We start from the raw sequence: 20,466 nt of genomic DNA, 5'->3' as shown, positions 1-20,466 counted from the left end.
TGTCCGGGACACAAATGACATGGAATGTTTCGATTCTCGGCTCCCAAATACAATAGCTTCACCTGACAGACCTCATCTACCTGACTTCAAAAGTTTCGATCATCCATTCCATGCATTAAATTCGTCAATCACTTGATGGTCTGATATTTCTTCATGGTTTTATTGAACCACATTTGTGGACGAATGTTTGCGGAGACGAAGATAGCGGAGACAAAGGTTTGCGGACGAAAATATGCGCAGACAAAGATTTGCGGAAGAAGATTTGCGTGGACGAAGAAATGCGTGGACGAAAAATGCGGACGAAGATTTGCGGACGAAGATTTGCGGACGAAGTTTTGCGGACGAAGATTTGCGGACGAAGATTTGCCGGGACGAAGATTTGCGTGGACGAAGAAATGCGGACGAAGATTTGCGTAGACGAAGAAATGCGTGGACGAAAAAATGCGGACGAAGATTTGCGGACGAAGATTTGCGGGGACGAAGATTTGCGGACGAAGATATGCGCAGACGAAGATTTGCGTGGACGAAGAAATGCGGACGAAGATTTGCGTAGACGAAGAAATGCGTGGACGAAAAAATGCTTGACGAAGAAATGCGCGTACGAAGAAATGCGGATACGAAAAAATGCGCTACGAATATTTGCGCTTACGAAGAAATGCGAGACGAAGTTATGCGACACGAATAAATGCGCCGACGAAGATTTGCGGACGAAGAAATGCGGACGAAGAATTGCGCGACGAAGAAATGCCATACGAAGATTTGTCCTGGAATCGCCAGGGGTTGAGGAGGGATAAGCTGAAACCTTTCCACGTCTTCTCTGGTGAGTATTTTATAGTTTTTCATCCACAGACGTCTTCTATTTTTGTGATGTTCTGATTCATTGTGTTTTGCTTCGCTTTTGTCTAAGATGAGATAAAACGTTTTTTTTTTTTGCCAAAATTACCTGACGTCCATAATAAACATGGTCTTGGTATGTATAACAATTGTTTTCTCTATTATAATATATAATTTACATGACATTTATGCATGGGATATTCACGCTCCTGTGATGTTTCAATATATCAGTTGATTACGAGTTGTCATTGGTTTTGGAAGTTCCTGCCTTTTCTAGTGTCCACTGTCCATATTTCATGACATGTATTGGTTGTTTCATGAAAAAAATCACAATTTTTATTACAAAAGTTATGGTTGCATTGCAGCTCAATCTGCGTCCAGCAAGGAAGCTAATTCCAAGAACCTCGTGGTCCTGTGAACATTATCTTCTGAGTCAAATATGATGAACTTGGCCTTAGCCTTAGTCATTTTTTTTCAACTCAGACTGTGTAAAATCTTGAGTTCCAAAGTTTATATTAGTACTATGAGTCTGTGCGCCTTAGGCCCTAGCCAGGTAGCGTGAACTAGTTGTTGAAGCTTACTAGCAGCACAAGTACTGTGGCACAAATTTCTAAGTCCAATGCAAACCTACTGTGCCATGGTAAAATTTCTAGTTAAATTGGTAAAGTTAAGTTTTTATTTATTCTCTGATGGAAGAGAATCTGAGCTAATTTCAATCCACCTAGGCAGTGCCCAGGTGCCTAGTTGGGCAGGATAGCTGTTTCCCATCATACCTTTTCTATTCTCTTTTAAGCTGAGTGAATTGCTTAGAAAATAAGGAACTGGGAGACCTCATGTTTATTGCCACAACAACAAGCTAGTCCATTGGGAGGGAAGCTAATTAAAAAGAACTTAAGCTGTACTTCCTGCCACAGGATTTACTACTGTCTTGCCAATCATCAATCTTTTTTTTACAAACATTCCAACTTTTCAAACAAACTGTGGATGGAGCCAAGGGAGGTTCAGGGTTCAAGGCTGTGCTCCTTGTCACCAGCTGATGAGACTGGTGCACCATAAGTATTATTTTAGAAAAAAAAAGTTTTTAATGTTCCAAATTTTCTTGTATTACCTCCCATACTTGGTGATTGGCAATTGCCAGATATCACTCTTAAGTCACTCAATGAAATTGTTCATTTGCATACAAGGTCGGGAGCAAAGTGATTTCTAATTACACGAAGATGGAGAAATGTAGTTTGACTCTTCTCAGACCAAAGTTACTTGGTGCCTCCCAAGGGCGCCTCCTGGGTAGACTTTGTGAAAGGAATTTAAAAATAGCTTTTTGTTTCATTATTATCCTACTCCCCTACATTGCATATACAGCCTACATTGCATGTGAGATAGGTATTTACTACTAACAGTAAATGGAGTCTGAGCAAGCCTTGAAAGGCTGTGTCAGTCAAGTGTCAGTGTCACACAAGGCTGCTCTGTAGTGTGGTGGGTGATATGTCTTTGAATAGCAAATGCTTTGGTATAAATATTGTTGTTACCGTAAAATGGGGTGTTAAGGGACAGTGGGGTGTTAAGGGACAGTTGCATGGGAAAAACTTTGAGTCATATTAACTTCCTTATTTGAGAAGGTTCAATAAAAACTTCAGTGTGGTAGTTGACACTGTTTTGCTCTTAACCATAGGACAAAATGGTATGGTTTTTCATGCAAGTGATTTGGTTCAAAAATGGATTTGAAAATCATGCTACATATTCACAAAATTGAAACATCTCCAAAACTCTGTGTGTACCACATAAACTAGTGGGTGTACAGGGAAAATGAATGCATAGATGTATTGTCACATGTATTACACATGTTTCCTGAAAAACTTGTGCAAATCCACCCATTCATTCATCATCCTCTTCCTCTTTTCTGGATGCATGCATATTTTGAGGTGGATAGGGACAGAGAAGAAATAATAAAAAATAATATATAAATATAATTTCATTAAGTTTTCTTTCAGTAGGCATGGAAAACACCAAATTCCACATAAAATGCTGGCAAGTTCATGCTTTTATCTCTAACATATCTTAAGTTATGTAACAAAACATCTCACACTCTCTTTTACAATGATGGGTCAATGGAGACTGATGTAGGTAAATGTGATGTCATCATAAAAAGGCTAAAACAAAGAGGGCAACATAATGACAAGTGACTAGCTTCAACATGGGTTTTTATTGATGACAGAAAATTACTTTTTGGTTCTGTTTACCTTATAATTAGCACATTTTCCACAAGCGTTAACTTCATTACACGTAATTGGCTAAAAAGGTCATTACTGGTGAATGAACCTGACTTGTTTTGTGACAGAATATGCAAAACATTTCAATAAATAAATTGTGTGCCCTTCCACACCCTAATTGTGGGCATTTGATGACCATTTCTTGGAATAATATAGGTGTCCCTTAACACCCCACATTGGGGTGCTAAGGGACAGTGATGAAAAGTAATAAAAAATAATATGCAGGTATAAATCTCAAAAACTTTAATGTGGCAGGCATGTAAAGCACCAAATTCCACATAAAATGCTGACAATTTGATGCTTCTGTCTCCAACCCTTCTTGAGTTATATAACAAAACACCTCAAAACTGTCCCTTAACACCCCGTTTTACGGTATTCAGCCTTTGATGGAAAGTTACCTGTGAAAATCTTCTCAATTTTTGGGCAATTGACCTAAATTTGGAGGTCGCGAATCATCGACCACAATCCCAAAGTTGAGTTATGGGGCCTTCTCTCATTGATGTACAAAATGCAGACTTTTTCACAGCACTGCAGCTAAGTTTTTAGGAGAAAAGCACCCCATCGTATTGCACGCATCTTCACTTAACGCAATAAATCATAACATCACTGAGCTTCTAGCTGTGTCGTCGTCTTGCAGGTGCACTCCTTACACCTGCCTTTGAGTCGTCGCCCGGTGAAGCTCAGCGCAGCACTGTTCCGCGAGCCGTGCCGACATGGCTGAGGCGCCAGACATCGGGGGCAGTGTTACCCCCGGCGGTGGGGCCCAGGTGAAAATCGGAAACTACATCCTCGGAGACACCATCGGCAAAGGCACCTTCGGAAAGGTCAAGTGTGAGTACTGGTAGCCTGGAAAGGCGGATGGGACGTGAATGCTTCGGTGGATGGGGGAACAAATATGGTAGTTGGGGTGGGGAAATATTTTAATTAGGTGAAATTTCGATGATTAGGAAAGCATAGAGTGGGTGATATTAGTTAAGATTATTCGTATTTTAGCGAGGTCAGATTGATAAGTGGGGTGGAGCACTGTGATAGCTGTCATTGCTTTGTGAATTTCCAGGAAATTCCTGTCATTTCGTTAAGTTTTCTGACCTAATGTATAAATGTGAATGACGGCCCAGAACTCGTTCGTCATTGTTGCCAACGTTACTCGCCCCTTACCGCCCGATGGCGTCCCTTTGGCAGTCGGAATCCACCAGAAGACGCAGAACAGGGTGGCGGTGAAAATCCTCAACCGGGAGAAGATTAAGAATCTGGATGTAGCCGGCAAAATTAAAAGGGAAATACAGAATCTTAAGCTCTTCCGCCATCCGCACATCATCAAGTTGTGAGTAATCCTCGTACTTGCCAACAGTGTTGTTGTGTTTGCTGTTTCAGCTCGGATTTTACGTGTGTGTCCCCTGGATATGCACCATGTATGTGTCTTTCCTGCCTGATAATCAAAGATCTCTCTGATAATTCATCCATCCGTTAATCGAACATATGCGTGTCTGTTCATTCAGTAACCGATTACATGCCTGTCTGTCCGCCAGATAACCGATCGTTTGTTTGTTTGTTTGTTCAGGTACCAGGTGATTAGTACCCCGACGGATATATTTATGGTCATGGAGTTTGTGTCCGGTGGTGAGCTGTTCGAGTACATCATCAAACATGGAAAGGTAAGGGCACAAACATACACGGTTGTCAGACGTGCAAACGTTTTTTTTTAAATACAACCATTGTATTTTTTTTTAAGTTAAATGTTCAATGTTCATTTGACATTTTGTAATGGATGCATTTGTTTACTCCTGTTAGGCAGTTCTGGCGCTTAAAACTTCGTTTATTTCATCTTATCATCCAACAGTCATTTCATTCATTCATTCACTCGTTCATCCATTTATTTAATCACGTGCCATTTTTTGTCTGGCTCCTCAGCTGAAGGAGCAGGAGGCGCGCCGGTTCTTTCAGCAGATTATCTCCGGCGTGGATTACTGCCACAGACACATGGTGGTCCATCGAGACCTGAAGCCGGAGAACCTCCTGCTCGACTCGCATCTCAACGTCAAAATCGCCGACTTCGGTGAGGGGGCGGGGAGGGGAGACAAAGGGGAGATGTGGTGGAGGGATAGATGGAAATGTGAGACAATGTTCGATCAATAGCATATTCATTATATTGATCATATAATATACGATGATTGGCTGTGAGGTTAATGACTTGCCTAATTGTTCTAAAAATTGTTAAGAGAAGAACAACTTCTATTCAAGCCCGCCCAAACCAAAATCATCATCATGACCACCATTCATCGATTAATTCTATCTTTGCAAGGAAGACGATACGTATTCAAGCTCACCTAAAATCAAACTCATTACCACCACCGGCTGTTCTAGCCTCCGCGACTAATATCTCCCCACTCCTTCGCTCCGCCAGGTCTATCCAACATGATGAAGGACGGCGACTTCCTGTCGACCTCGTGCGGCTCTCCCAACTACGCCGCCCCCGAGGTCATCTCCGGCAGCATGTACGCCGGCCCCGAGGTGGATGTCTGGTCGTGCGGAGTGATCCTCTACGCCCTCCTCTGCGGCACGCTGCCCTTTGACGACGATCACGTGCCGACGCTCTTCACCAAGATCAAGCGCGGCGTGTTCCCGATCCCGGACTATCTGAACAAACAGGTGGTGTCGCTGCTGTGCCACATGCTCCAGGTCCAGCCAATGACCAGAGCGACCATCGAGGATGTCAAGTGAGTGGTTGAGGGAGAGGAGGAACGGTTTAAGAAAGATTTGGATTGTTGCAAACTTGTGTGTTTTTTTTTACTGTTGTCACTTTAAGTTTTAACCACACCTATCTGTCTATTTGTTTGAATATTTTGGGCATACAGTAATATCATTGTCATATACCTTTCCATAACTCCCGTTCAGAAATCATGGTGATTTCATCGTGAAGCTCATCGTATTGAAGCCCAGAAACCCATGTTTTATTGCCTCCATGCTTCCCGCTTATGTGTGGTTTTTTCTTCAAACTTTTCTTGTCTCCCTCTAAGAAATGAAACGTGCTTATGGTTTCAACTTGAAAACGTGTTTTCCATTCTGTACCTCCCCGTAAACAACATTCTTGCTTCACGCTTACCTCCCCGTCTTTTCTCTACCGCTCAGAAACCACGAATGGTTCTGTCATAACCATCCCCGTGTCTTCTCTCGCTCTCAGGAACCACGAGTGGTTCCAGCAGGACCTGGCGGCCTACCTGTTCCCGGAGCCTTCTGAGCAGGACTCGTCCATCATCGACCAGGACGTGGTCGCAGACATCTGCGTCAAGTTCAACGTCTCGGCGGACGAGGTAGGAGAACAGAGACTACTGTCTGTAATGGCGGCTGATTTTTATGTTGTTTTGGTATTAGATGCTTAAGTTTCACGATTTTATTCGCCCTTTCATGCGGTGTACCGGCCCCCGCTGGGCTTCGCCCGGCTTCTCCGGTGAAGACATTCCCTAGTCTTTTAGTCGGACCCTTCCCAATGATGATTGTGGTTAAAGTGACCATCCCACCTTAACATTTAGTTTTGAGTTGTCGTAGCCAAATTTGGGTCCCTGGCTCGCACTTACCGGTTTGGGCACTCACAACATCGAGAAAGGCTTTAGTTCGGAGATATTTAATTTCAAAGTTGGAGCACTTTTGATTCAGAGGGGCTAATACATTTGAGTGCCACTTAGAATTTGTAACTTCTTCCCTCTCTTCAGGTACACGCTGCCCTGTTGTCAGAGGACCCGCAGGATCAGCTCTCGATAGCCTACCACCTACTGATCGACAACAAACGGCTCAGTGTCGAGGCGGAGAAGTTCGAGGTCCGGGAGTTCTACGGGCCCAACTCTCCGCCGCCAACGGCGCCCATGAAAGTCGGTCCACTCGGTAAGTTAGAGAGGTGGAGGGGAGAGACGGAGACGGAGACGAAGACGAAGACGGAGATGGTGGTGGTGACTGGAAAGAGAAAGGGAGAAGGAGGAAAGGAAGGGAGAGAGAATTGCACGGAGAGGGAGAGGCCGAGGCGATGTCCCTTGATTGATTTGCGACGTTTCTGCAACGAAATCAATTATATTATTGAATGCATAACGGCGTGTGTAGAGTCGTGACCGTCAATAATGACTTCGACTTCGCTCGCTGGTCCGTTTCACGGTATTGTTTACGAGTGGCACGGCGAAGCTTCATTTTCCGTTCCCAGCCATCGCCGACTGATAATGTCCCTGACCCTGTGTGACTTGGCGGGGCTTTTTTCCTTGGCGAAACTTTCGTTTTTGTTTATGTGTGTGGTCTTATTTTGTCAGGAACGTGTCTGATCGGAATCTGTCTGGTTTAATCTGTCTATACTGGCAGCTGTTTCTCATATATATTTTGTGGTTTGTGTCTAGTTCAATATGCGGTTGTGTCTGTCTTGGCGTTTTCTCTTATTTGTCTAACTCGGGGCTCTAGGCGAAGTTCACACTGATTGTATGTATTTTCTCGTACGGTAGTCTGACTTGGTGATGTTTGTGTCCCCTAGGGAACCCTATCCGTCTGCGTGTATGATCTATGTCTGTCCCATGTCCCGGTATGTAAGACGTCCCCCTGTTTTACCCCGTGTCTGTCCCCCCAGGGAACCCTACCCGTCTGTGTGTCTGACCCGGGTCTGTCCCTGTATGTAAGACGCCTCCCTGTTTTACCCCGTGTCTGTCCCCCAGGGAACCCGATCCCGACGGGCGAACCGGCCGGACGCCCTCATCCCGAGAGAATACCGCGTAAGTACAACGAGAGACACCTCTACCGTACACGGCACCTGACCGATGGCTGATTGGGTATAATGTATGCGCATTTCAACTGAAACGTGTTTGGGGCTGGTGCTAAGACCCGTCATTGTCAATGAACTCACCAGTGAATATCTTGTGCATGAATTAGGAAGTGGAAATGTCTGCCATATTTTGTCTCGACCCGTGACGTTCCTCGGAATTTGCAATGCAGATTCTTGCTTAAGAGCTTTATAGGTGGCAACGAGCTGCTGGTACCGGTGGTCTCAGGACTTTCTGATTCATGCTCGAAGGTGACGTGGTCGTGATGTCTTTATGTTCTTTGCTCCGCTCATGCATCTGGCCTCCATCTCTCGGTTATCATTCCCTGAGTGATTCCTCGTCCTTATCGCCATTCCATCTGGATTGCGACCTCTGGTGACCCGCAACTTCTGCTGGTCACATATTGACCTGTTATCTCTGATGGTCCGCGACTTCTGATCCTCTAATCTTTACCCTGTAACCTTCCACCCGTAATCCCTGAAACCCATGAACCTCCCATAAGTGTAGCCTCACCTGATTATTTACTGCTAACCTCTGACTTTTAACCCCTGACAGGTCACCCTTGACCCCTGATCGTACCTATTGCATGAGAGAAGACTGGTCAGCCATCTCCAGTCTGGCATACTGTGACTTCAGAAATGATGACCGCGTTTCCACCATGGCCCATGACCTGACCTCACGTCCCCCCCCTCTGGCAGCTCTACGCGCCGAGCCGCCGGCGGCAACCTCTGGGGAGGAGGGCCGCCGCTCGGTCAGCGCGCCAATGAAGCGCGCCAAATGGCACCTGGGCATCCGCTCCCAGAGTCGCCCCCTGGACATCATGCACGAGGTCTATCGGGCCATGCAATCCCTCAACTATGTGAGTATCCGAGTTTTGGGATGAGTGTTAGCACAGAGAAGAAGAAGTCTGAGTATAGATAGTCTTTGTCTATAGAGTCTGTGTCTAGAGAGTGTATATAGAGAAGTCGTGTGTTGTTAGCGAGCGAGCGAGCGAACTCGTTTCTCGCTCCAACGGTGTTTTACTGGATGGTAGATACTCGCCAATTATGGTCGAGAGATCCCCAATTTGATCGCAAAATACTTGGGTGCTGGTGGTGCGAGGTGTTAAGTGCCGTGGCGGGGCCTGGAGCTTGTCCGCAAAGCGCAATTAACTGGAGCTTGTTAATTGGGCTTTAGACTAGAGCGTCTACTAGACATTGGTCATTTTGCTGCTGCAAAGTATGCCGATACTTGTATTGAATGGAGGAAATCGATAGTTACACACAATCTGATCATAGTTGGAAGGACCACGAAGCCGAACTTTTGTAACGTTTCTACGGTACATTCAGCGGCAGCAGGAAACTTTCTCTCCGTTCCAAGCAGACTACCGTTATGCATTTATGCAGTATGCGCCGGCATGGCAGTCTGAGTCAGCGACTGGGCCTCTTCTTTGTTCGTCACCGCAGCGGGCGCGGGGAGCGTAGATCGTAGATACCAAAGTGTTGTCTGCGTGCCTCTCTTTGCTCTTTCCCCTCTCTCCTTACCGAGCAGCCGCGCAAAATGGACGAGTGGGAAGCGCTGTCGATTATAAAGGGAATGGAATATGTAGACATGCTCGCGGTTTCGTAGGTTTCGTGTCGTTTCATCGTGTGTGATTTTTTTCCCGTCAGGCTAACTGTTAGACTGGATGGACGGGTATTGTTAGTGGTGGCCTTCCAGGCCTGGGGAATGGATGTAAAAATAGCAGGACACGCCGGGGCTTAGCTTTTAAGCGTACTACGCCCGTGCCGACTGAAATTGCCCACTGAAGTTGAGAGCAAATTATTTCTTCCTGTGTCTGCAGTGAGAAAGCAGAAAAGTACACAAATGAAATTGGGGAGTGATCATTAAATTTTGGGCCGATAATGAGTCATCTATCATAGTTTTGGGGAAAATCCTGCAAAATAATAGGCGGTGGCTTATTGAGGCACTTTTTGTCTACCTTGCAAATAGTTGCTTTGCACTTAATTCGCCTTGTCATCATTAATAGACACCCCGGACGTCGGCTAGCGATTCTGCTTATCGGTCATGCACACCCTTTTCCTTCGTCGCCCAACCAGGATATATTTTTATGTCGCAGACTGCTGACTGCAGTCACATCTTCGTTACTACTATGACCCATCCAAAACGGCAGCTAGATGACGGCTCTAAATACGTAGTGCGGAAGAACGTTTGAGACAGAAGAACGGTGTCCACGCCTTTTACATGGTATATGGTGGACTTACCAGCTCGATTCAAACGTCTTCCTATAATGGTTTTCTCACCTCCTTCCCTCCCCATCCGTCAGACCTGGAAGACCATCAACAACTTCTCTGTGCGCGTGAAGCACCTGAACCCGGTGACGGGCCGGTACGTGAAGATGGCCCTGCAGCTGTACCAGGTGGACTCCCGAAGCTACCTGCTCGACTTCAAGTCGATCCTCAGTGACGATCAGGCGCAGGCCGCTAATGCAGGTAAGGTTTCGCGGGGACTGGGGTGTTATATGTAGGTAAAGAGGAAGAAGTGAGGTGGTATTTTCTGGTGAAAGGCAGCTAGTATTTATGTGAGAGTCGTGTGTGTTGTAGATGGAGAGGAGATAGCGGGGCTGTATCTTGTGGTGGAAGGTAGCTGGTAGCTTTATGATAGATGACGTGCATTCTTGTGTGTGGGAGCCGCGGAACTGGGGTGGTTTGAATGATATGGCAGAAAGTGAAGCAAAAATGTGGGAAATCTAGATATGGCAGGTGAGTGTTAGGTCAAGCTCAGTGTCACGAGCTGCTCTCTTTAGGAGACTAGGGATTGTTGTCGTCGATTTTTTATAGGGTGGGACGGGTAAATGTTGACTGGAAAGTTTGAAGTACATGAGAATTACCTCATAGGCTGCGTTTATTGCTATTTCCGTAAGAAAAGGTTATCACCTCGATTTTTTTTTTTTTTGCAAGGAACTTACATCGTGTCTCGTCAACTTCGGCTTCCGAGCTTCTCAAAACACTGGGCGTAAATAAAGTGTCAAGTGATTTATCCGATATCACCTGAAGGAATCGTTACAAATAAAATTGGTAGAGCAGAATTATTGCAATCAAAAGTTTCATACAAGGCCACAATCACATCCATTTAAACGGTCACCTCGATGTGGAACAGGGCTAGGCGTATTTAGGGGTTTCAAATGTGGATGGGATCAGTGCCGACTATGGTGGTCGTTTGGTGCTTGTCTCAATGTTGGTGCTGCGATGGTGCCGGCACCGCTGTCGGGGTGGTGACCCGATCAGCCGTTTTTTATTGTCGCCGCTGACTGATCATTGTGGCTAGCTAGCAGTAGCCAGAATGGCTGGATCAGGGGTGCCACGTACGACAGACTAGCTGGCACAAAGAGGGTGCTGTATTCTCCACATAGAATCGGCAGTGGTGCAACGGCTATTGCAGCTAGTAGACTGTAGTCATGTAGCTGATAGTGTCTCGTAGTAGTGGTAGTGGTAGTGGTAGTGCTCGCATCGTCAAAGGCTTAGGCAGACGGAGTGGTTATAGATAACTTGACATGAAAACGCTGTACTATTCATATGTTTAAAGTGAAGTAATTAGTATTGAAAGAAGTTATGTCTTTGATTTGGTCACTGCCAGTGTGTACTGTATAGATGACGTGATGGGGTTGGGCAATTACGTCTTTTATGGGACAAATTTTCTTTGTACGGCCACGCAGGAGTAGTATGGAGTCTTTAGCAACACCTTAGTCTTCTTAATATTTTTTTTGTGACAACCCAAACAAAACAACAATTGGTTTTTATTTGAAGTGGTAGGAGTTCACACACCACCCAGAAAATCTAATAGCGGTACAGTACACTGTTCTTTACATGCCACAGTCGCACTCACAATTTACCTCACCCGGATCTGACCTCGAGTTTGAATATCTTTTCGTAGTCGATTATTTTTATTCTAGCATATAATATTCCACCGCCCTAGTTTTTAGTCGGCCGCTTTATGTTGAGCACTGTCGATAATAGTCTAAATCATCAACTGGATTTTTTTTTCTACGGCGTAGTCTGCTGCAACGCCGCCCATTTTCCTACTAGTGTTTCATCAGACGGACCCTGTCTGATCCCTCTTTGTTATCCTCTCATCCACCCGTTCCCACGTGTTTGGTGTTGTGTGTTTTTATTTGACTACCTAACTCAATCTTCCTTCTGTGACTCATGCGTTTCTGTGGCTAACATCGGCTTGGATTTTCAGTTATGGGGGATGTTTTGACGGTTAGCTTGTTTTTATGGCACGTTTTCCTAACCAAATGGCTCCTCCTGGTTGCCCGTGGAGGCGCACTGCCTTTATGATTCTCTGTGATCGGGATGGGGATGTAGACATCATACCAGTCTCATAGTCACTTTCCGAAAAAAGATAAGCAATTTTGCTGTTATGCGGTGGATGGTTCTTTAGAAGCCACATTCCAGGAAACTTGCTAGTCTTCTGTCTTTATTATAAATGCTCAGAAAGCTAATTTATTCTCATATGGCTGGTCCATAATAGCTCTATCTGATTTAGCGATATTAATTATCAGGACATTTCAATATCGGATGTCCTAAAAAAACGGCCAAAACATTACTGCTAAGAAGTGAACCTAATGCTCGCTCCCGTGCGACCCAGAGTTTCGTCCTCCGTTCAGTATCCTATCCGTTGGCATGAGGACTCGACTGTGGGGTATTGTTCCTATCAAACTGCACTGGCTCCTAGTTTTGGGTCTCTGGTGACCTTTGGCGATCTCTTGACCTTTGTTTGTCTCTGTCTACCTCTGTGGGTCTCTGTCGGTCTCTGGTGCCCTCTGGCGCTCTCCGGTGACCTCTGGTGACCCCTGGTGACCCGTGTTGACCCGTGTGACGGCCGCAGTGGCGGCTATTCCGTCTGTTGAGATCTGGCCACCGGTCGGGGGTCAGGAGGAGACCGAACAACCCGCCGCGGAGAGTAAGTGGCTGCCGGCACCAACCCCGTCCGTCCGTCCGTCCGTCCGTCCGTCCGTCCGTCTGTCCACAGGGAATCGCGCTCGGACTCTGCCCTCCTCTCTCTCTCTCTCTCTCTCTCTCTCTCTCTCTCTCTCTCTCTCTCTCTCTCTCTCTCTCTCTCTCTCTCTCTCTCTCTCTCTCTCTCTCTCTCTCTCTCTCTCCTCTCTCTCTCTCTCTCTCTCCTCGCTCTTTCGCTCTCCCTCGGTCTCTGCCTTTGCCTCCCTGTTTTTTCCTCTGCAATATTTTGTCGACCATCACATCTCTTCTCGCTTTTACCTGCTCTCGCTCTGGGTGACACTCTCACTTGCCATTACTGTCCCTGTCTTGGTCGTTATCTCTCCTCTCGCTGTATATATATATATATATCTCTCTCTCTCTCTCTCTCTCTCTCTCTCTCTCTCTCTCTCTCTCTCTCTCTCTCTCTCTCTCTCTCTCTCTCTCTCTCTCTCTCTCTCTCTCTCTCTCTCTCTCTCTCTCCTGTCTCTCTCTCCCCCTCTCTCTCTCGCTCTTTCGCTCTCCTTCGGTCTCTGCCTTTGCCTTTCTGTTTTTTCTTCTGCAATATTTTGTCGTCCGTCTCATCTCTTCTCGCTTTTACCTGCTCTCGCTCTGGGTGACACTCTCACTTGCCATTACTGTCCCTGTCTTGGTTTTTATCTCTTCTCTCGCTGTATGTCACTCTCTCTCCCTCTCCCTCTCCCTAGCTCTCCCTCTCCCTCTCCCTCTCCCTCTCCCTCTCCCTCTCCCTCTCCCTCTCCCTCTCCCTCTCCCTCTCTCTCTCTCTCTCTCTCTCTCTCTCTCTCTCTCTCTCTCTCTTCTTTCTCTGTTTATTTATGCCATCCATCTACCTCGTTGTCGTATGGTTCACCCCGTTCGATTGTGTGCGTTGGCAAGAATGGTTTTTCTCTTCCTTCTTCTGCTGTAACATGGCTTGCTCCTGGCTGGATGGGTCAGTCTTCGGTCGTTTCTTGGGCGTTTTTGTCGCTCGTTTTGTCTTCTAACCCTCCTTCTTGCAACATTTTTGAGATGTTTGGAATCCGCCTGTAATCTGCCGGTTCCCTGCTAGTGACCTTTTCACTCACACCTTGTGAATATTTCACTCGAATAGGCACTGTTTGATACCCCAGCACAAGCACAGCGCCTTTGGTTTCCTTGCCGGGCTGGTGGAGCTTTTCTACTCATCTCTTCATCTTCTTGCTGATATTTTCTGGGGTTGTTTGCATTCTCGTCGGTTTATCTCCCGCCATGTCTCTCTTCCAGCTTTCTCTTTTTGTTGAAGTATTTTCTTTCATTTGTCTGCTAACTTAATCTGCTGCTTTGGGATTGTCGCCATATACCATGGATGTATTGGCGACACTTATTTCTCTAAGCCTCTTATGGTCCTCTCTGCATTGATTGGACTTTTTGGAAACCTTACTCGGCTTCTCTGCCGTCTTGGTTTTTGGTTTTCGTCTCTATCTCTCACGCTCTCCATCGGTTTATCTTCTAACCCCTAGCGGCCAACATACTTACCTTCTAACTCACGCTTGTTCTGCATTCTCGTTTTATCTCACTCCCCGACTTTGCACCTTGACGTGCTCCCTGTATTTGTGACCGTCTTCAACCTTTTTCAGTGACACAGTTTGTGCCGTGTATGTGTTGACATGGGACACTAACTTTGTTGTGCATCGTCAGTGCATGCAAAACAATGTTTTTCTCTAACTGTATCGTTTGTCCAATCCCTTGCTGATTTGTCAAATTGGATGTGGTTCTGTCTCGACCCTCATCTTGATGACTCTTGATCTGATCCGTGTTTCCTTTTATCGTCTGCCTTTCACATTAGCTCATCAGAATTTACCCAATTAAATGTTTTGCTCGCTACAGACGGTTAGGGGCGCTTTACATGGGGTTTAGTTGCTTCATGCAAAGCCGTTTGAGTAGGCGGCGGCTTGGATAGCTTCAGCGATGAACGGTGTGCTTGCTGCGTGGTTTTGCAAATAGATGGGCTTGCTTCCTGCTTTGTTGTTGTCCCTTACTGGCTTGTGAAATATCCATTGTTGCGCTGCAGTGAACGGGGCTAGTATTTGGTTTAGTGTATGTGCGCGCTGGCATGTATATATCCAGTAAGGTGGCAACCTTTAAAGGAAAAGGGCCACCTTTAACATGGGGATTGAAACTGAGATAGCCATCTTGTAGCCCGTGTCCGAAAACCCATCTGTCTACCTCCTTACGGCCGATTTCGGCCTCCATTCGTAGTTATCGGCAATTTTAAAAGAAAATACGCCAGGAATGCGTCCTTATCCCAGGAATGCGTTCTTATCCGACAATACAGCCACCCACGGCGAGGCTTTGGTTTTTTACCAATCAGCTCCAACCAGCTCAGCTTTAACCAATCAGCTTATCTGACACAATCCGACGAGTCTGTCTTCTGAACGCTGATTGGCTTGAGTGTGACGTCATCGCTATGCCATCATACAGTAGGTGCCGTAGAGAGTATCAACATAGTACCAATATGTTAAACAGTTTTAAATACTTTTTAGCGAATTGTGCACTTCTGGCACCAGTTTTAAAAAGAAAATGAAAAATAATAATGTCAAAATGAAAAGCAACGATATCTTCATATTTCACGAAGGTGGCCCTTTTCCTTTAATGCTGGCCTATAAGTGATTTGCCTAAATTCAGTCGCGTTTGATGTACGATATGCTAGATTTCGCCTGTATTCAGGCGAAATCTAGCATATCTTACACAGTTACAGTGTGCATATTCTTCCCAATGTTAGTGAGAATGCTCCAAAACGTAACCGCGGTGCCTCTTGACGTACGCATGTGCTGTAATTTGGCGCCTGCTGTACCTTTTGAAAATATTGTTACCCAAAGCTCGTGAAGTGCTCTCACATAGTACACGTGGGCTTGGTGGCTTACATGGTTGTCAATAGGTCTGTCTTTTGCGTGCTTGTTATTTGCCTTGCATTGGTGTCTGGTGTATGCACACTATTTCCGCATGTCGCATTAACAGTGATAATGTTGTTACTGCAACGCTGCCTGTGCTGTATAAACAGTATTACTGTATCCGAGTATTTTCGATGTTTTACCTACACATGTAGATTAAATCTTTACATCATTATACCGAATGCACATCGCACAAGGGTGTTTTCTCAGACATTTGTACGGCAGACTGTACGGCAGTCATAGATACACTCCATGCTTTACACAGGGTATCTTTCATCTGATTCTTTCTATGTGGGTTATTCCCGCTGTTTGTACCTCTGGTGGCTTCTCCAAATGCATTGAGGTGTTTCATGTCCACTTTGGAGTCAGCAGTCGTATTTATTGTACGCTAGAACATTGCACTACATACCGTCTAGTGTTCCATGGCTGTATTTTACGATAAATGGAATAGTGCTCATCTTGCTTTGTGCGTACGCAAGATTGTTAATTGTATTGCAATGTAAATAGTTTCGAGCTGGCAGATGCACGCCTCTCTTCTTATGTATATGATAGCTGTGTTCTGTACTAGTTCGATGGTGCAGCTCTAATAATTTTTGCTTATGTGAATTGCAAGAGATGTGTGTCGCGATTCTCGAAAGTGACTGGTGTTTAATAGAATGTTTCATAGCATTTTTGTTCTCGTCACACTAGATTCAAGGCCGCTTTAACATCTTTCAGATCGTTACCGTCAATTCTTCTCTCCGTATAGCTCCGTTTAATCAAACTAACTACTGTCTCGTAGCCTTTTTGTCTCCCCTCTCGCCGACTAACCCCATCTAACCACCGTGTCGTATATCTCCGTCCATTCTCTGTGAGCAGCAGCCTCCGCTGCCGCGCCTGCCGCACCGCCCGGCGCCTGCCTGAAGACGGCGCCCGCCTCCGACGCGGGATCCTCTGCTTCCAGTGAGTAGACGTGTAGATATTGTAGATATGAGAAGGAGAGATTCTTGGGCTTCCAGTGAGAACTCACTGTGTTCTCAGAGAGTTGTAGTAGAAATGTGAGGTGGGGAGACTCCTGAATCACCAGCGAGGAGTACCTGTTGCTATAGTGAGCGGGGGTAGGAATGGTGTATGGAATGGGAGACTCTTGTCGCTTCCAGTGAATAGACTTCCGATAGGTATACTCTTAGAGGAGCTGCGACAATAGGGCATGGAGAGTAGATAAGATCTTGGAGGGTGAGTGTGAGGGTTGAAGCGTTATTATATCTTTATCGTCCTTTACATGTATGCACGGATGCTTAAATGTTGCTGTTTAGCTCCGCTGTCTTATGGATGTAATAATTGATGTGATGATAATTTTTATTGGTGAATCCAAATAGCACGTTGCATGGAACGTGGGAATGTTTAGCCCTCTATGTGTCATACATGGAGGGAACAGTGGCAAACGCCTTGTGTCCTGGAAGTTATCTGCTAAATGTTCAGGCTATGTCGATACCCGATGCTATTCAGGCGCTGAGCTGCTAGGAAAGTGGCTTTCAAATGGACCATGTTTCCCCTAGCGTATTACATTAGCGTCAATGTCCGATGTGATGTAGAAGAATACCCGTGTAGAAGATGCCCGTTTCGTGTTTGGATGTTCGTTTTTGTGTTATTTAATGTGAACAACATGGCTGTTAAAATTTGCACACTTGCTCTACGCATTGCGGTCTATCTGATACATTGTTATCATTCGCCGTCATATGATAGTTGTGCCTTTTTCGGTCACGTTTTCCTCTGCTTCTTTCACTTTAATAGTACTCATGATTTGAAGAGCGTACGACTACTTTAGATGTTGGTGTCTCGTTCCAAAATCCGTGTGGTATTGTCGCCTATTTTTCGATGTAGTTCACCCAACTATCCTATTATCTTCCATTGTTCTTAACGGTAAGTGGAATATTGTGCGGTTTTGCCTTGAAAACACTTTTTATTCCATCCAGCACTGTGCCTTGTTTCCTCATTCATTTTAAAGCATGCGCAGAATGGCTTCTCACTATGCTCAAACTATTTTGGCATTTGTGTTCTGGATACTAACATGTGTTGATTTAATAACAACAACGCGCGTAACATTTCCTTTCCTTGTATTTCCTAGTATAAGTCCGGCCCGAGAGGAATTCCCACAAGATGTTCTATGCCATCTACACACGGTATCTTTTAGCGTTTTCTTTTCTGCTTGAAACGACCTGTGTAATATGCCATTATCTCATTCCAACCAATTATCTACATCCTTGAAAAACATGTTTTTTATTTCTGAACTTGTTATTCTTGTTTATTCCTGTAACCCATCAGTTGGTGCGCCTGGAGGCCGGAAACCCCACATCATCCAATACACCGACCGAATTCTTCAGTACACCATGCGCAGAAGTCAATGCATTGACCTCAGCTCCATTTCTGCATAGACTGATGAAGATATCTAGGCACTGACCTAATCTCGTCTGACCACTTGCGGTCCTTACCACTCACCTTACCTCCTCTCTATACAGCCACAGACTTCAATGAAGATGTCTAGGCACTAACCTTACCTCCGTCGCTCTCAGGCATGACCAGCGGTAGCTCCTCCACGGGCGCCACTACTTCGGAGGACCATCCGCGTCCCGAGTCGGCCCCGGCCGCTCCGGCAGCGTCCAGCAACGGCGACCTGTCACACCAGGTGGGACGAACGTGGGAAGGGGATGGGACGGGAGGCGGGAGTGTTGAGATGGGCGTACTTTCCGAGATATGTATTGTGTTCGGCTATGGACCTTGGAAGGGGCCTCGCTTCCTCAAGTTATCTCATCTTGAATTCTAAGTAGGAGTTTTGCATACTGCACTGGTGCCTTTGTAACACTATCTATGCATTGTTTGAAAGTTTCACTGTAGACACTCTATGTCTGCATTCTTGGGTTCCGCTTATGGTTGGTGTTTGTTGTGTTGCTTGCCCGTCGCCCTGGTAACGCTGATGTCATCCCCTGACGTTTGTTTCTCGTCGATAGAGCTCGACGGAGCTGTCGGCGCCCGCCACTGGGGCTCGCCACTATACCATGGAGTTTTTCGAGATGTGCTCGGCACTCATCACACAGCTCGCACGCTAGGCGGCCAGAAGGCTGGACTAGCGCCGCATAGATGTCGTCACTGTACCGCGCAGTATAGATGGCGTTGGTGTTCGGCTTTATAGATGACGCCGCCATGCCGCGCAGTATAGGCGGCGCCACTGTGCGGATGCATGCGCGACGCGGGATGTTTGAATTGTGCCATAGCGGTAGATTTCTGAATAATTGATATCGATGAATGAGAAGCCGCACGTTTGTCTGTCCTCCGCGAACACGTAGCGGCGCCGCGTGCAATCATGTCCTGAATGTTATTTTGTCCCCACGTGTGTTCTTTACCTAAATGTACAACGTTTAACCAGCGCTCGCGCGGCAGAGGCACATAACGCTAGGTTAGGGTACGCTTACTTATTTTATCCCCCGTTGTGTAACGTTACAAGAGGCTAGATCACGTAATTTGCTAGAGGGCATTCTGAGTCGATGCCTAACCGCCGTGGAGCTCCACATGCCCTCACTTTGTTTCGCTGCGTCGCTGTCATGTACTCTAGGCTAAGTCGCTCGCTCAGTTTTATGCATCTGACTGATGTCGCGTCCGTCTTGTGACCCTTGACCCCGTGCTTTGGCCGAGGTCAAGGTCAGGATCGGCGCCGGCGCCTGTCTGCTTTGGTGGTGGGATTCGCGCTGGAGATCGGTACTGTCGAGATGTCTGTCCCTTTGTTTGTCTCCCCTATGCTAAGAGTGCCGAAAACGCCTCCGCTCGCCCTTCGTGTGACCCAATGTACCGGTGCAATGACCTCCGTGTACCCCGCGCTAGGGTGTCCGTACCGCCTGCACCGCATGCGTACTCCACCTGTACCACCGCTGGTGTACCAGGGAGTACTGTACCGCGTACCGGGAGTACTAGTTCCCGTACTGCGAGATAATCCGCAAGCTAGACGAACTCAAAACCTCAGTCTGCAAGCGTTGAGTCTATATCTCGCGATGCTAAAACGCCCGGTCTTTTGTGCTTTCCAACGCGCGAGGAGTCTGTTTTAGCCTGGAGGAGCTGTATGGCACTGTACTGTATCTGTCAGTTTATTCGGTGGTGGGTTCAATATTGTGTAGGCTCGCCTCGCGAGCCACGTCCCAGCTCGTATGCTGACTGGGGCGCCTTTGGTGCTGTGCCATTCTTGAAACCTAAAACCCCTCTTGGCCCAATGAGTATTTCGGCAACAAGCGGCACCACGCAGCTGCTATTCTTTAGAGATCGCCATCTTTGGCGCTCGTCTCCCTTCGACTGGCTGTCGTTTCTAGAGAGATCGCGAGCGGGGCTGGCCAATGAAAGAGCCGCCCCTGTGCTTTATCAGAGTTATATATACGTGCTGTGTGCTGAAAATGTATGGTTTGTCGGAATCAATAAACGGGAAATGTATTCTGGATACCAGTGTGTGAGGTGAGCTGGTGAATATCTGAGTCGGTGACGGTGGCATTACTGGCTACAGTTAACACAACACATGCTGACGATGCGTTGCTACATGCTGCAGTGGCATAGATCACTGGAGACAGAACTGTCATAGCTGACTAACGAGTTACTGCTTTTCTGGTGGGTAGCGGGCCAAGGGTCGCTGATCGGTGGCACCGGACGTTGT

General features: G+C 46.3%; 1 protein-coding gene across 8 annotated transcripts; it reads left to right on the top strand.

Moving 5' to 3' along the window:
- Positions 1-577: 577 nt before the first annotated feature.
- LOC122368757 (5'-AMP-activated protein kinase catalytic subunit alpha-2-like) lies at positions 578-20,256 on the top strand. 8 transcript variants are annotated; one of them, XM_043342981.1, is made up of 15 exons: positions 578-820; positions 3,739-3,932; positions 4,284-4,425; positions 4,663-4,756; positions 5,013-5,157; positions 5,506-5,818; positions 6,283-6,412; positions 6,812-6,980; positions 7,787-7,843; positions 8,590-8,750; positions 10,197-10,362; positions 12,761-12,835; positions 16,656-16,739; positions 18,350-18,462; positions 18,785-20,256. In XM_043342981.1, the coding sequence occupies exons 2-15, from the start codon at positions 3,815-3,817 to the stop codon at positions 18,881-18,883; spliced, it is 1,866 nt and encodes a 621-aa protein (XP_043198916.1). In that variant the 5' UTR covers positions 578-820; positions 3,739-3,814; the 3' UTR covers positions 18,884-20,256. The 8 variants fall into 8 exon arrangements, with proteins under 8 accessions (XP_043198916.1, XP_043198922.1, XP_043198918.1 ...); XM_043342982.1 differs by having other exon boundaries at positions 820-970; XM_043342983.1 differs by lacking the exon at positions 12,761-12,835 and having other exon boundaries at positions 689-820.
- Positions 20,257-20,466: the final 210 nt, after the last annotated feature.

Source organism: Amphibalanus amphitrite, unplaced genomic scaffold, assembly GCF_019059575.1.
Source record: "Amphibalanus amphitrite isolate SeventyFive unplaced genomic scaffold, NRLGWU_Aamphi_draft 000973F_arrow, whole genome shotgun sequence".
In the NCBI taxonomy this organism is placed as follows: Eukaryota; Metazoa; Arthropoda; class Thecostraca; order Balanomorpha; family Balanidae; genus Amphibalanus; species Amphibalanus amphitrite.
The sequence above is the reverse complement of the archived record's forward strand: the minus strand, read 5'-3'. Positions and strand labels throughout refer to the sequence as shown.